General features: G+C 51.5%; 1 protein-coding gene across 8 annotated transcripts in view; it reads right to left on the bottom strand.

Annotated features, from left to right (window-relative positions):
- Positions 1-9,907: 9,907 nt before the first annotated feature.
- FAM110A (family with sequence similarity 110 member A) overlaps positions 9,908-14,182 on the bottom strand; it is a 132,240-nt gene continuing 127,965 nt past the window's right edge. For all 8 annotated transcript variants that reach the window (XM_045053785.1, XM_045053783.1, XM_045053784.1 and 5 more), the window contains one exon: positions 9,908-11,449. In XM_045053785.1, the coding sequence (XP_044909720.1) occupies positions 10,461-11,354 (894 nt within the window). In that variant the 5' untranslated portion in view covers positions 11,355-11,449 and the 3' untranslated portion in view covers positions 9,908-10,460. The remainder of the gene's footprint in view (positions 11,450-14,182) is intronic.

Genomic DNA, 14,182 nt, shown 5'->3' with positions numbered 1-14,182 from the left:
TTCTTTCTCTGCTCTGTCTTCAGTACCTTGAAGATTATTTGGCATATCATAAGTGCTTAATAAATACTGGATGGATGGATGGATGGATGGATGGATGGACAGATGGACGAGTAGACAGGTGGATGGGTGGATGGGTGGGTGGATGGACGGATGGACAGATGGATGGGTGGACGGGTGGACGGGTGGACGGATGGACAGATGGACGGATGGATGGATGGATGAGTTTAGTCCCTGAGGCCTAGAGCCAGTAGATGAGGATGGCTGTTGGAAGTGCCCACACACCCACCTGGAGGTTGCCAGACAAACACCAGACCAGCAAGGCCTATGAGATGGTGGTTAGTGTCATCATCCCATCCGGGGCTGCATCATCACTCAGGCATGTGGACAACGCCATCCCGGGGCTGTGTCATACCCACCACCAACCCTGGCAGGCGGCCCAGACCGGAACCTGATACCCATTGGCTGGGGTTTCCTGTGGGTGCTGTGCGTGTGGAAACCAAAATATTACCGTAGAGGGTGGAGCCACAAAACTAAGCTGGGCAAAGCCCGGAATGCGGCCCGTGGTTGCTCTAGGGGGGTGGGTAGCGACTGGACCTGCAGGTCTGATGTCTGTCTGTCTGTTTCAGGTTTCTTGTTTCTGCTTTATTTCACTGTGTTTTCAATTTTGTTTCTTTCTTTTTCTTTTCTTTCTTTCTTTCTTTTTTTTTTTTTTTTTTTTGCATAGGTAATACATTCACATGGTTCAAAATTCAAAAGGTACAGGGGTGACTGGGTGGCTCAGTTGGTTAAGCATCCAGCTTCCGCTCGGGTCATGATCTCATGGTTTGTGAGTTCGAGCCCCGCGTCGGGCTCTGTGCTGACAGCTCGGAGCCTAGAGCCTGTTTTGGATTCTGTGTCTCCCTTTCTCTCTGCTCCTACCCTGCTCGTGCTCTGTCTCTCTCTCTCTCTCAAAAATAAATAAACATTAAAAAAAAAAGAAAAAGGTACAAAAAGTAAGATGTGAGTCTCTCACCCCTGGCTCCAGCCAATGTGCAGGGGGCTCATTGTGTAACTCTCCAGGGAGATTTTAGGCCAGTACAAGAGTGCAGGGACATATATTCCGATTTCCAAAAATAGCAGCACACTGTGTGGGCCATTCCACACCTTGCTGTTCACCAAACCAGGCACCTTGCCAATTCCACATCAAGTGCACGCCAGGCATCTTTTCTATGACTGCGTGGGATCCATTGTGTGGCCGGGCCCAAGCTGGTTTACCCACTTCTCACTGATGGCTGTTTTCAGTAGTGTGCTAGCATAAACAATGGTGAAATAAATAACATTACATACCCTTTGTATGGGGGCACTTTAAAATAATTTTTAACGTTTATTTTATTTTTGAGAGAAAGAGACAGAGCGTGAGCGTGGGAGGAGCAGAGAGAGGGAGGCACAGAATCCGAAGCAGGCTCCGGGCTCCGAGCTGTCAGCACAGAGCCCGACGTGGGGCTCGAACTCATGGACCGCGAGATCATGACCCGAGCCAAAGCCAGACACTCAACCGACTGAGCCACCCTAGGCGCCCCACAACTAATTAACGTTTTTAAAACCTGGTCAATGCATAACATTAGACCTGATAATGTGCAGGATCAAGGATTTATCCTAATGGCAGACAGTGAGGTGGAGGGATGGGAGGGGACCCAACAGTCCAGTTAGGAAGTAGCAAAGGTAGTATTTGAACCCCAGCAGCCTGGCTTTAGGTGCTACTAACCACCACGCCCTATTAGAGACCAGAGACCCAGGGGGCCGGCAGTGAAGGGAGGGGTCTGGCAGTGAAGTTCAATGGCAGTCAGCCACCCTCGACACACATGTACACACACATGCACTCGGGCAGGGCAGACCTGGTTCCAGACTACACTACCTGCTAGCTGGCAACCTCCAATGGGGCAGCTGTCCTCTCTGAGCCTCAGTGTCCCCACCGGTAAGGCAGGTACCGCACAGGGTGCAATTAGGCACAGTCCAAGAAAAAGTTCTGCAAGCCACAAAGGCTGCAGGCATGTACAGGATTAAGGGATTTATATGGCCAGCAGACACTGAGGAAGGAGGGAGGTCAAGGACATCCAACAGGCCCGGTTTGCCCTTAAGGGCCTCCCGGGGCTAGGGGGTGCCCGGGTGGCTCAGTCAGTGAAGATTCCGACTCTTGATTTTGGCTCAGGTCTTGATCTCATGGTTCGTGAGTTCCAGTCCCATGGCAGGCTCTGTGCTGACCGCGTGGAGCCTGCTTAGAATTCTCTCTCTCTCTCCGCCTCTCCCCTGCTCTTTCTCCCTCTCTCTCTCTCAAAATAAAGAAATAAACTTAGATAGATAGATAGATAGATAGATAGATAGATAGATAGATAATCACATTAAAAAAAAAAAAAAAAGCAGGACTGCCTGGTCCAGCTGTCGGGAAGCTGCAATCCGAGCTAGGCTGGCAGGCTCCAGACAGAGCCCACAGGCTCCAGCTGAATGCCACAGTGAGGGTAGGGGCTGACCTAGAGGCTGGGCTAGGCTATTTTCATCCCCAGGAGGGCCAGGGAGAGGGCCCCAGCTCCCTTCCTCCCCCATAGGGCCCAGTCGCCTCCACAACCTGGAAGCCTTTCCAAACACAGAACCTACCTAGAGACCACAAATGCCTCACAGCACAGTTAGGGAAACCAAGGAACAGAAAGGTGATCACCCAACTGGGGCTTGAACCTGGACCGCCTAACTTCCAGGAGCCAGTTCCTTCCTGTATGCCATTCGCTCACTCATTCTTTCATCCAACAAATATTTATAGAATACCTACTGCTCCCCAGGGGACAGGGACACAGCCCAGAGCAAAGTCAAATCTCTGCCTCCTAGAACTGCATGCTAGTAAGAGACAGACGCCAAGAAATGTGCCCTCTGTTTAACTGTGAATCAGGGGCTGATAGGTATTTTTCTAGCAAGAAAAGTAAACCAGGAGAGGGAACTAGGCCTGCTGGATGCTGATGGTTTAGCTAGGGAGGGGCATGAGTGGGTCAAGGAAGACCTCTCTGAGGTGACATGTGAGCAGAGACCTAAATGAAGTAAGAGAGTGAGTCACGTAGATATCTGGGGTAGGATAGATACTGGCAATGGAAGCAGCAAGTGCAAAGGTCCTGAGGTAGGAAAGCGTCTGGTGTGTTCTGGACATCAAGAAGGCAGCATGGCTATAGCAGAGTAGGTAAAGGGGAAGTGGGAGGAATAATAGGAATTCAGGCCATGAGGGCTTTGTAGAGCACAGTTAGACCTCTGGGTTTCATTTCAGTCTGCCTGGCAAGACCCTCACATCTTCAAATGCTTCCATAACCCTGCAAGATCTGACCCTTGTGCTCCAAGTCCAGCCGCACCCACCTTCTCTCCGTTCCTAGAATCTACTCTCACCACAGGCCCTTTGCACAAACTGCAAACTGTTCCTTCAATCTGAAATCCTTTTCCACTCCTATCACCTCTTCTGTTTAACTCCTACCTATCCTTCATATCTCAGCTCAAATAGCTCAGGCTCCCAGACCTCCCTGGCCAGCTCAGCAATCCCTCCTTTGTTCTAGGACCTAATTTTAGTGGCCATAACATGATTGGGATGACCAATTAATATCTGTCTGCAGCCGAGACTGAGCTTTCCTACGGCAGGTGCTCTGGTTCATTTGGTTCACTACAATGTCCCCAGGGTGTGCCTCGTGCTAACAAGTGTGTGTTGCATTAATGAACGGATGAATAGCATAGGTACTTTATAAAGATTATCTCATTTGATTCCATTTTTTAAAAAAATGTTTTGTTTTGTTGTTTTATTTAAAAAGAGAGAGACAGAGCATAAACGGGGGAGGGGCAGAGAGAGAGGGAGACACAGAATCCGAAGCAGGCGCCGGGCTCCCAACTGTTAGCACAGAGCCCGATGCGGGGCTCAAACTCACAAACCGTGAGATCGTGACCTGAGCCGAAGTCGTACGCTCAACCAACTGAACCACCCAGGCGCCCCATCATTTGATTCCATTTTATCCGGTTTGAGAAACTCAGAGAGGTGAGGCAACTTGACCAAGGACAGAGAGCAAGAACGTGGCAGCACACAGAGAGGAAACCCGTGCTTCCCTGATTGCAGATTTCGGGACTTTCCCTGGCACACATTGTGCTAATTTGCAAACCGGCTGCGACCATTCCTCCGTATGCTTGTCCTCATGGCCTTTTGCAACGTGACTAAGAGATGGAGTCTATTTCTCGACCCTTTGAATCTGACATGGCCATGTCATGTTGGCCAATGGCACCTTAGTGATCACAACACAAGCAGAGTCTTCAAAAAACTCTTACGTGAGGCACGTGGGTGGCTCATCAGTTGAGTGTCAGACTTCTTGGGTCATGATCTCACAGTTTGTGAGTTCGAGCCCTATGTCAGGCTCTCTGCTGTCAGTGTGGAGCCTGCTTCGAATCCTGTCTTCCTCTCTCTCTGCCCCTCCCCCACACACACTTTCTCTCTCAAAAATAAATAAAAACATTTAAAAAAATTTTTTAACATTTTATTTATTTTTAAAGAAAAATTTTTTTCAACGTTTTTTATTTATTTTTGGGACAGAGAGAGACAGAGCATGAACGGGGGAGGGGCAGAGAGAGAGGGAGACACAGAATCCGAAACAGGCTCCAGGCTCCGAGCCATCAGCCCAGAGCCCGACGCGGGGCTCGAACTCACGGACCGTGAGATCGTGACCTGGCTGAAGTCGTACGCTTAACCGACTGCGCCACCCAGGCGCCCCCATTTTATTTATTTTTGAGAGAGAGACAGGGCATGAACGGGGGAGGGTCAGAGAGAGGGAGACACAGAATCTGAAACAGGCTCCAGGCTCTGAGCTGTCAGCACAGAGCCCGACGCGGGGCTTGAACTCATGGACCGCGAGATCATGACCTGAGCCGAATCGGCTGCTTAACCGACTGAGCCACCAAGGCGCCCCAAATAAAAACATTTTTAAAACAAAGCTCTTGTGCATTGGAGTTTCCTTCTCTTGTTCAACGTGGAACTTGAAGATTACCATGTGAATAGGCCCCAGCTAGCCTCATGGAGGTGGCTGAGGCACCCCTCAAACAGCCTACCAACTGCCAGACATATGGGTGAGCCCCTCCAAGACCAGCCGACAGCACCCACATGAATGGGCTTAGGTAAGACCAGAAGAACTACCCAGCTGAACCCAGACCAGATCACCAGTTCATAAAATCATGGACTAATGAACTGTCTTGAGCCACTAGGTTTAGGGTGGTTTGTTATGCAGCAAAGACTAACTGATACACATACCCAACGAACATACACTGTGCAGACAACACGTATACGCATACACATGTGCACATAAATGTACATAAATGGCCTCCTACAGAAAAATCTGTCAGCAGCCACACGGACACACCCCTCACAGGTTACACGCAGACATGCCCAGCCATCACCCAAGCCCACACACACCTCTATTCAGGCCACTATTCAGGCTCACACATCAATGTAAATACATTCTGGGAATGGGTGGGTCAACAATACCCAAGCTCTGTGTCTGTGGAGCTGCCCAGCACAGTACAATGCAGGGCATGGAGAAGGACTCAGCAGACTATAGTTGAACAAATGGATGAATAAAGTGAAGGGCGCAAAATGAGCCATCGGTTGGTACAGTGAGCAGATGGTGCTGGGGGTTTCCCGGGGTAAAGGAAGAGGCCTGGCAGTGGGGATCAGAGCTTCAGCTTCCAGCCCTCTTAGAGACCCACTGGCAGGGGCAGATAGGGGGTGCTCACACATGCATGCTTATATTGCAGATTATACTTGTGCTTGAGAGTCTGTTTTAAGAATTGGTCCCACTTTTTTTAGTGGGGGGAGGGGTTGTGAAAGAGCACTTGAAGGAAGTTGGAACCAATATATTACCTTCTATGAGTAACCATGGGGACATTGAGGACGTCAGAGAATTAAGGCTGGGTTATGAGGAAATTAGGGGAACGAAAAGCAAAGCAGGTAGTAACTCCAGGAAAAACCAAAAGTTTCTCAAGAAAGGAAATGTAACCATCATATGCAATTCGGGTTAGCAGGAAACAGTATTTGTATAGTTACAGTATAAATAACACTGGCTATTCACTTAATAGAAAATGGTGAGGGGCACCTAGGTGGCTCAGTCAGTTAAGCGTCCGACTCTTGATTTTGGCTCAGGTCAGAATCATGGTTCATGAGCTCGAGCCCCGTGTTAGTGCGGCACCTGCTTGGGTTTCTCTCCCTCCCTCTCTCTCTTCCCTTCCCCTGTTCACGCCCTGTGTCTCTCTCAAAATAAATAAATAAACTTAAAAAAAAAACAGTGATAAACATAGATTGAAAGGGAAGGAGAGTGAGAATAGTTAACTCTTCCTTGATAATAATAAAAAGAAGAAATATTTTTGACCACTTCCAGAGTAATTATTCTGGTGCATTATTCTAGGCACTTTACATGTTGAACCCTCATAACAATCCAATAACTTAAATATTCTTATTACTCTCATTTTACAAGTGAGGCAACTGACCACAAGGAGGTTAAGTCACTGCCTGAGGTCACATGGGCAGTAAGGGGAACAGCTGGGATTCAAACCCAGGCAGACAGGCTACAGAAGTGACACTGAAGATTTCAGGCAATATTTGCCTAACATCAATCCAGAAAACCACAGGAAAAAGCATCTTACCTAGAAATATGAAAGAAAGCACCAGAAGAAATAGTTGAAAGAGTCAGTGCAGTTGTTTTGGGGGTCAGGAGGGGGAAGGACACAGCAAGGAAATGTTTTTTATTAGTACTACTTAATTTATACAGATACAGAGATACATATCCACGAGATAGGGACAGGAATCGACAGAGAAGAAACATGAGGGAATTTTCCCTGGTGATGGAAAGTTGCTCTACATCCTGACTGGGGGTTGGGAAAGAGTATGCACTTGTCTAAACTCAGCAAATGGCAGCTTTAAGATCTGTGCATTTCACAGTATGTAAATTACACACACACACACACACACACACACACACACACACACACACACTGAACTGTAAACACATATTGAACTCTAGCTAATGATATGCATGCTAAAATGCCTTTCAAGGGAAGTGTACCAATGCTTGTAACTTACTTTGACAAGTTTCAAAAAACTAAGTTGTCTTAATAGATGAATAGATGCCTGATGAAGCAAATCTAACAAAATAGTAAGAATTGGGCATCCAGTAGGTGGTTAGATACGTGTTTGCTGTATCATTCTTTCAACTTTAAGCTTGAAACTTTTCTTTAAATAAAGGGCTGGGGGAAATATATGGATGCATTATCTGAAAAATAATATTTTTTAAAACCTAAATGGGGTGTTCTGTCTTGGACCTGGAAGGACCCACACAACTATAAGCCTGTTTTCATGTCTCTCTGGGGGACAGCTATCACCATGCTCTTGCCTATGTGTCCGCCTCCCCTAGGATCTAGAGTCAGGGACCTCAAGACTAGTTCCTCTGTCCCTCCCTGCTTCCCCTGGACACAGGATGTCAGACAGGATGGGTGTCTCCTCTCCCTGGTCCTCTTGAATGCTGCAGTAGCAAAACCAAAACCATTTCAGCGGGGAAAGGAACAGGGCCCTCTAGTTACATCCCATCCTCTGCCAAAAGGGTTGGCTGAGGCCTGGCAGGTGGGGACAGGTGCCTTTCCCAGGGGCCCATCACACCTTCACGACAGAAGTGAGCAGCCAGACTGCTGGGCTCCCAAGCCCACGTGTATATAATTAGCTGCTGGGAAGTAGATCTGGGAGCAGATCTCATCCCTGCCTAATTAGGGGCTGGGCAGCTGGGGCCAGTCTGGCCTGGGGGCGCTGCTATGAAAGCCAGGCAGCCCCAGGGGACAGGGCAGCAGCTGCTGGCCCTCGCTGCTGCTCACTGCCCCTCACACTCAGACTGAAGGCAGAACAATAGAGGGGCTGTTTCCGCAGATCCCCGAGGCTGGCAGAAGCCCCCAGCCATTCCTGCCACAGATCCCCACAGGGGAAGCTGATAGGCTCCAGGATCCTGGCAGAAGGGAAGTCCTCCTGGAACCGGGAACCAGGAACCGCCTTCTCCACTTCCAAGAATGCCTGCCTGCTCTCTTTCGAACAGACCTGCCCGATGCCCTTCTTCACTACCCCTCCCGGCCCAGCTCCTGGGAACAGGTCAGGTCTTAGGGCAGAAGTCCCTGAACACACCTGCTCCACATTATATGACAATGTGTCTGCGGATCAGCTGCCCATTCCCTTCCACCAGACATGGCAGAACCCATGTCTGTCTTAGCCACTGCTGGGCACTCAGCAGATGCTCAGGGGGAAAGACTGCCAGGACCCAGGACAGGGAAGAGGGGTAAGGCATGTGTCAGGAGAATCAGGGAGCCAGAGTGCCCCCTGACTGTGGGGTGTGCAGCAGGCCCAGGTGTGACCCCAGGCTGGAGTGCAGACCTGCTCTGTGACAGTCCCCAAGCCACTATCCCTCTAGTTCTAAGACCCTGGAAAGGTCACCTTGAAGTTTCAGTGACGGGATGAGCACGAAGGGTCTGAGCCTAGGACTTAACCTCCTCCAGGAACAAAGGGGTCCCCTGGCCCATCACCCACCAGTACTGTGTTCTAAAATGCAGCCAACATAGCCACTTTCTTGAGTTTCTGGGGTGCTGGCAGCTGACAGCAAGGGGCAACACTTAGCACAGAATTCTGGCCAGGATGACCAGAGGAGCTGCTCTTTGACATCTCAAAGGACACCTCCTCTGCAGAGCCTGCCCAGATTACCCCTCCTGACCCCTCACTCTTTAAACTTGGGGACCAGAAGGCTCAACTCCTGCATTGTCAGACCTGCTAGGTGCCTGCAGGCAGGTTATAGTCCTCCCGGTGCCTCAGTCTCCTCGTCTGTATCACAAGGAGGTAGACTCCATTCTCATGAGCTTGGCCACTCTCTTCCATAACCCAGTTTCCCCTTGTTTCCCTGAACCACCCAGGTCCAACCCAATTCCCTGGGGCTGATTGTAGACGATCAGACAGACAGACAGACAAACAGCTGGGCTGACCTGGATGTTTGTCAACAGCCCAACGGAAATCTCCTCTTTATGCTTAAAATAAAACTTACATCAAACCTGTCACCAGGGCCCCCATTTGAGCTTCCTGTTTCTGAGTGCTGCAGCCAACACGGCCTGCAGGAGAGGAAACACCACCCAGCCCTTCCCCACTCCCACCCCGGGGGTGGGCAGAGGCCACCCAGGCTTTCACCCTTTGTGTGCCCGGCCCTGGCTGTATCACCAGCCAAGGTGGAGGCTCCCAACGGGGAACTAGCCCGGAGGGAGACAGGAAGGAACTGAGACCTCAAAGCCGCATCCTTCCCTTTCCCCCAGCCCCCTGAGGACTTGTCCCATTCTCCCACTGAAGCCCAGAGAGGGAGACTGGCTTGTCCAGGGTCACCCAGAATTGGAGGCGAGGCCACTTGTTTTGTGCTGTCCACCCCAAGTCCGTCTTCCTCTGAGAACTCCTACTTCCAAACCCCAATCTACAGCCTGTGTCACCTCAAGTTCAGAGTTTGCATTCTTTGAGCTTCCTGCTCCCTTGGGAACAGGGCAGGGATAGGGAAGGATCCCTGTAGCCATCAGCCTTTTCCCTGAAGGTCCCCCACTTTCCTGGTGCAGGGGAAAAAACCTGTCCCGGCTCTATCCAGACTCACTCTGTGGCCAGACCCAGTTTCCTCCTCCGTGAAGGAGGCCCAGAAGCTACCCAGAGGGGTTATGAGGATCCTCTGTGGGGCAAGTCTTAGGCCAGGCCAACCACTGACCTCATGCCCCCACCAGATCCTGGGGTGAACAATTACTAAGTTCTGAAGGCCCCACCCCAAGACCTCTCCCACCCCTTCTCCTTGTGAACACAGAAGAGTCTGATGACCCAGCCTTTGAAAAACAAGCATGTGTGTTTATTAACCAAAGGGGGGGTGGGGGGGGAGTCAGAGCAGTACAGACTCCTATCAGTCCCTCCTGTAGTCTACCCACCTAGGCCAGGCTGCCAAGGCCCTGCCCCCACCCAGAGTAAGTTCCCAGGGAACCAGGGCCCCCTGGGAGAGGAAGAGGAAGTCAGCAAACGTCAGAGACCAAGGAAGAAGGAAACAGAACCGCTAGGCCTAGTAAGATCCTTTGGCCCCTCACTCTCGGTAGAGAAGGCTAAGTGCCCCAAATCCAAACCCACAATAAGAGCCAAGTAGGACTCATGTCAAAACCTCTACATGTGAAGGGCAGAGGGTGGCCCAAGGTCAAGAGGCAACTCTCTCCAGAGTCAGTCCTTGCCAGGTGGATGCTGGTCCCGCCTCTGAGGCTCCGCCTCCACACCAAGTTCACACAAGGCAGCAGCCTCCGGTCTGCCCCAAGCCCGCGAATGGATGCAGAAGAGGTCAAGGGGCCAGTTGCCTCTCTAAGATCTGTCTGTGGCAAATGCGGCGTCCCGTGGAAGCCTAGCCCTCAGCTGCTGGGGTATCGCGCGCTTGCCGCAACCCGTACAGCCACTTGATCACGCGGGCGTTACGCTCTACCACCGACACGCCATAGGGGACGCGCTCCCGCTCCCGCGCCCGCTCCTCAACAGTGGCAGAGCTGCGGCGGGAGCAGTCCCCCTCAGAGCTGCCGGGCCCAGCGCTGGGCCCGGCCAGGGACACGATGTCTGAGCTAGCCCGCGCCAGGTGGGCCACTCCCAGCCCCCTTGCCTCCTCCGGGTCCAGGCCGCAGAAGTTAAAAAATCGCTCAAGGTCGGCCGCTGCCCGCGAGAAACGCTCACTCAAATCCGACTTGGAGCGCTGCAAACCCGGGGGGCGGGCCGGGCTGGAGGCAGTGGTAGTGCCTGGCGATGGGCAGGGCTGGGCAGGTGAGGCAGGCAGGGGACGGACATCCACTCGGCGAACCGCAGCTGTACTGGGTGGTGGGCGTGGGGGGGTGGCTGGGGGCGCCTGGTGGGCTCCCTCTGTCCGTCCAGGGGTACGGCCGGCCTCGGCAGGGGACGCGGGACTATCACACAAGTCGATAAGGCTGCTAAGGATGTCCAAGTCCAGCTGGGGCCGGCGGCCAGGGCCAGGCAGGACTCGGCGGCTAGGCGTGAGCACCGTGCGGCGAGTCCCAGGGCTGAAGAGTGGCTGTTTGGACAGCAGGGGCTGCACAGGTTCCTGGCGGGTGTTGGCCACATGCAGGCTCTTGACGTACTTGGCCTTGTCAGCCTCCAGGCGCTCCACAGCACTGGGTTTCCGGGCTCCACCATCTGCTGGCCGCCGTAGCAGGTAGCCGGGGACTTTGGTCCGCAGGCGGAAAGGTAGGGCAGGGGTGTCCCGGGCTCCCGGAGTCAGTGTGTCCACAGGCATGGCTGTTACATACCCTGAGGGCTTTGGTCTGGGAAGGCCGGAGAAATGAGGAGCCAGATCCAGGCAGAAAGTTGGCAGCTGGACGCCGGCAACGGCTGCAGGAGAGGAAAGACAGAGGCTGAGCGCGCTCAGACAAAGGCTCAGCAAAGACCGAAATGGGTTGAAGACGCGTTCCCTATTAAAAGGTAATGGCCACGCCCCTGGTTCACAGGGAGCCAATCAGAAGACAGAAAGCCACCACTGAGGGCCTGTGACTCCGCCCACACCCCCGCCTCCTTCTCAGGAGACCAGCCCCTCCTGAGGCAGAGAGGAAAAAGTGCCAAAGAATGACAGGAGCAGCCTGAGCAGAAAAGACAGGACAAGCCTCGCTTTAAAGGAAGCAAAGTGGGCTCCAGGCCATATGCTGGGCCCCAGCCAACTGAATCTCTCAACGGGTCCTCTTAACAGCTCCATTTTGCAGACAGAGAAACTGAAGCTCAGGGAGTTCAACCAACTTGATGAAGCTAACCCAGCAAACCGATGGCTCTGCCCCTTGCTTCCAACGAGGGAGGTGCCGGCACAGCAGTTTTAGGGTTGGGTGACCAAGAGAAAGCGTTGTAACCCCACACCCCACCCGGACTGGCCCCAGGGAACCTGGTCCCACCTTCTACCCGTACCCACTCAGGCAGGAAGCTGCCCTGTGCTATCCACCCGTCTGGACATGCCAGGCCCCAGGCATAGCAATAAGCCAGCGGGGGAGGAGTGTAGAAAGGCCCCACCCCCCACCCCAGTGAAGTCCAGACACTCATCAGCTTCCAGTATGGACTTCACACTGATCCATGGATGCCTGTCAGCTAGAAATATCAGCCCTGTGCTGTGCTGCTCCAAGAGAAGCTGGAAATGCCCACAATCACAAAACCCTGCTTAAGAGCATCCAGCAGACCCTGGATCTGCCAGCAGCCATAGGATGGGCACCCAGAGGCAAGGGGGCCCACACCTGGGTGCACAGGCGTCCACATGATCACCTAAGCATCAGGGCCTCGTGCACCCAGGCATCAGGCCAGCCCTGATCCTTTTTCCAAGAAAAGACTGGAGCCACAAAGTGTCCCCCACTAACTCTCCCAGAGATGGGCCAGAAGAAAACCCACAGACCAAGTCCTGAAACTTCTCATCTGAAAAACGAGAGAGGAGGACTTCAATCCAGATGATCCCCAAGAAGACTTGTCATTCAGACCATTTACACCCGTGTTGTCTAATTCACTAGCCACACACGGCTAGTCAACCTTAACTTTAAATTTAAATTAAATAAAAACTTACAGTTCAGTTCCTCAATCACACTAGCCACATTTCAAGTACACAACAGCCACTCTAGTGGTCACTACAGTAAACAAAGCAGATTAGAGCATTTCCGTCCATAACAGAAAGCTATACTGCACCGCCCCGTGTGGTCACCCAGAATGACAGGAGTCTGGATTGGGGTGGGAAGGCAGACATCCCTGTGTGCTAGACGTTTAACACCATCCTCTCGGGGCGCCTGGGTGGCGCAGTCGGTGAAGCGTCCGACTTCAGCCAGGTCGCGATCTCGCGGCCCGTGAGTTCGAGCCCCGCGTCGGGCTCTGGGCTGATGGCTCGGAGCCTGGAGCCTGTTTCCGATTCTGTGTCTCCCTCTCTGTCTGCCCCTCCCCCGTTCATGCTCTGTCTCTCTCTGTCCCAAAAATAAAAAATAAACGTTGAAAAAAAAAATTTTAAAAAATAAATAAATAAAAAATAAATAACACCATCCTCTCCTGGAATCCTCCTGGAATTCAGCTGGAATTCCCCCAATGCGAGAAGGGTCACTGTCATCTGATTTTACAGGCAGGGAAAAGTGAGACTACAGAAGTGACCAACCCAGGCCCCAGAGCCGATAAATAAGACACAAAGTCATATGAAGCCTAATTCACTCGTCTATTATGTTTATGTAGTTTTCCTTTGTTCTTCCCATGCCCCGAAAATACAGCTTCACGAGGGAAGGTGGTTTGTCTGTTTTGTTCGCTGAATCTGTTTCAGGATATTGCTGTCCACACATAATAGATGTTCAATACATTTTTCTTGAATTAAAATGTCCATGGGGACCAAATGAGAATGGGCAGACCTCAGATAAACTAGAGAGGGATGCATCCAGCCTACTGCAGGCATATGCGGCCAAGGTGGGAGGTATGGAATGTGCTAGGAAGCTGGAAGAAAGATGTGCACGAAAACTCTAGGTTCTTAAATCTTAGCATATTCGATAATAATTTTTAACACCTGTGTGGAGAGGGGCGCCTGGGTATCTCAATCGGTTGAGTGATTTCGGCTCAGGTCATGATCTCATGGTCATGGGGTCGAGTCCTGCTTCAGGCTCCTCCATGAGCATGGAGCCAGCTTAAGATTCTCTTTCTCTCTCTCTCTCTCTCTCAGGGGCACCTGGATGGCTCAGTCGGTTAAGTGTCCAGCTTCGGGTCAGATCACGCGCTCACGGTTCGCGGGTTGGAACCCGGCATGGGGCTCCGTGCTGACAACTCGGAGCCTGGAGCCTGCTTCAGATTCTGTGTCTCCCTCTCTCTGCCCCTCCCCGATCGTGCTCTCTCTCTCTCAAAATGAACAAACATTTTTTAAATTTCTTATAATTTTTTTTTATGTTTACTTACTATTGCCTGCTTGGGATTCTCTCTCTTCTCACTCTCTGGCCCTCCTCCCACTCACCCTCTCTCAAAATAAACAAACATTTAAAATATTTTTTCTCTCTCCCTGTCTGTGCCCTTCTCCTCTCTCGCACTCTCTCAAAAAGAAAATAAATAAATAAATAAATAAATAAATAAATAAATAAA

Source organism: Felis catus, chromosome A3 (genome assembly GCF_018350175.1).
Source record: "Felis catus isolate Fca126 chromosome A3, F.catus_Fca126_mat1.0, whole genome shotgun sequence".
Classification (NCBI taxonomy): domain Eukaryota; kingdom Metazoa; phylum Chordata; class Mammalia; order Carnivora; family Felidae; genus Felis; species Felis catus.
The sequence above is the reverse complement of the archived record's forward strand: the minus strand, read 5'-3'. Positions and strand labels throughout refer to the sequence as shown.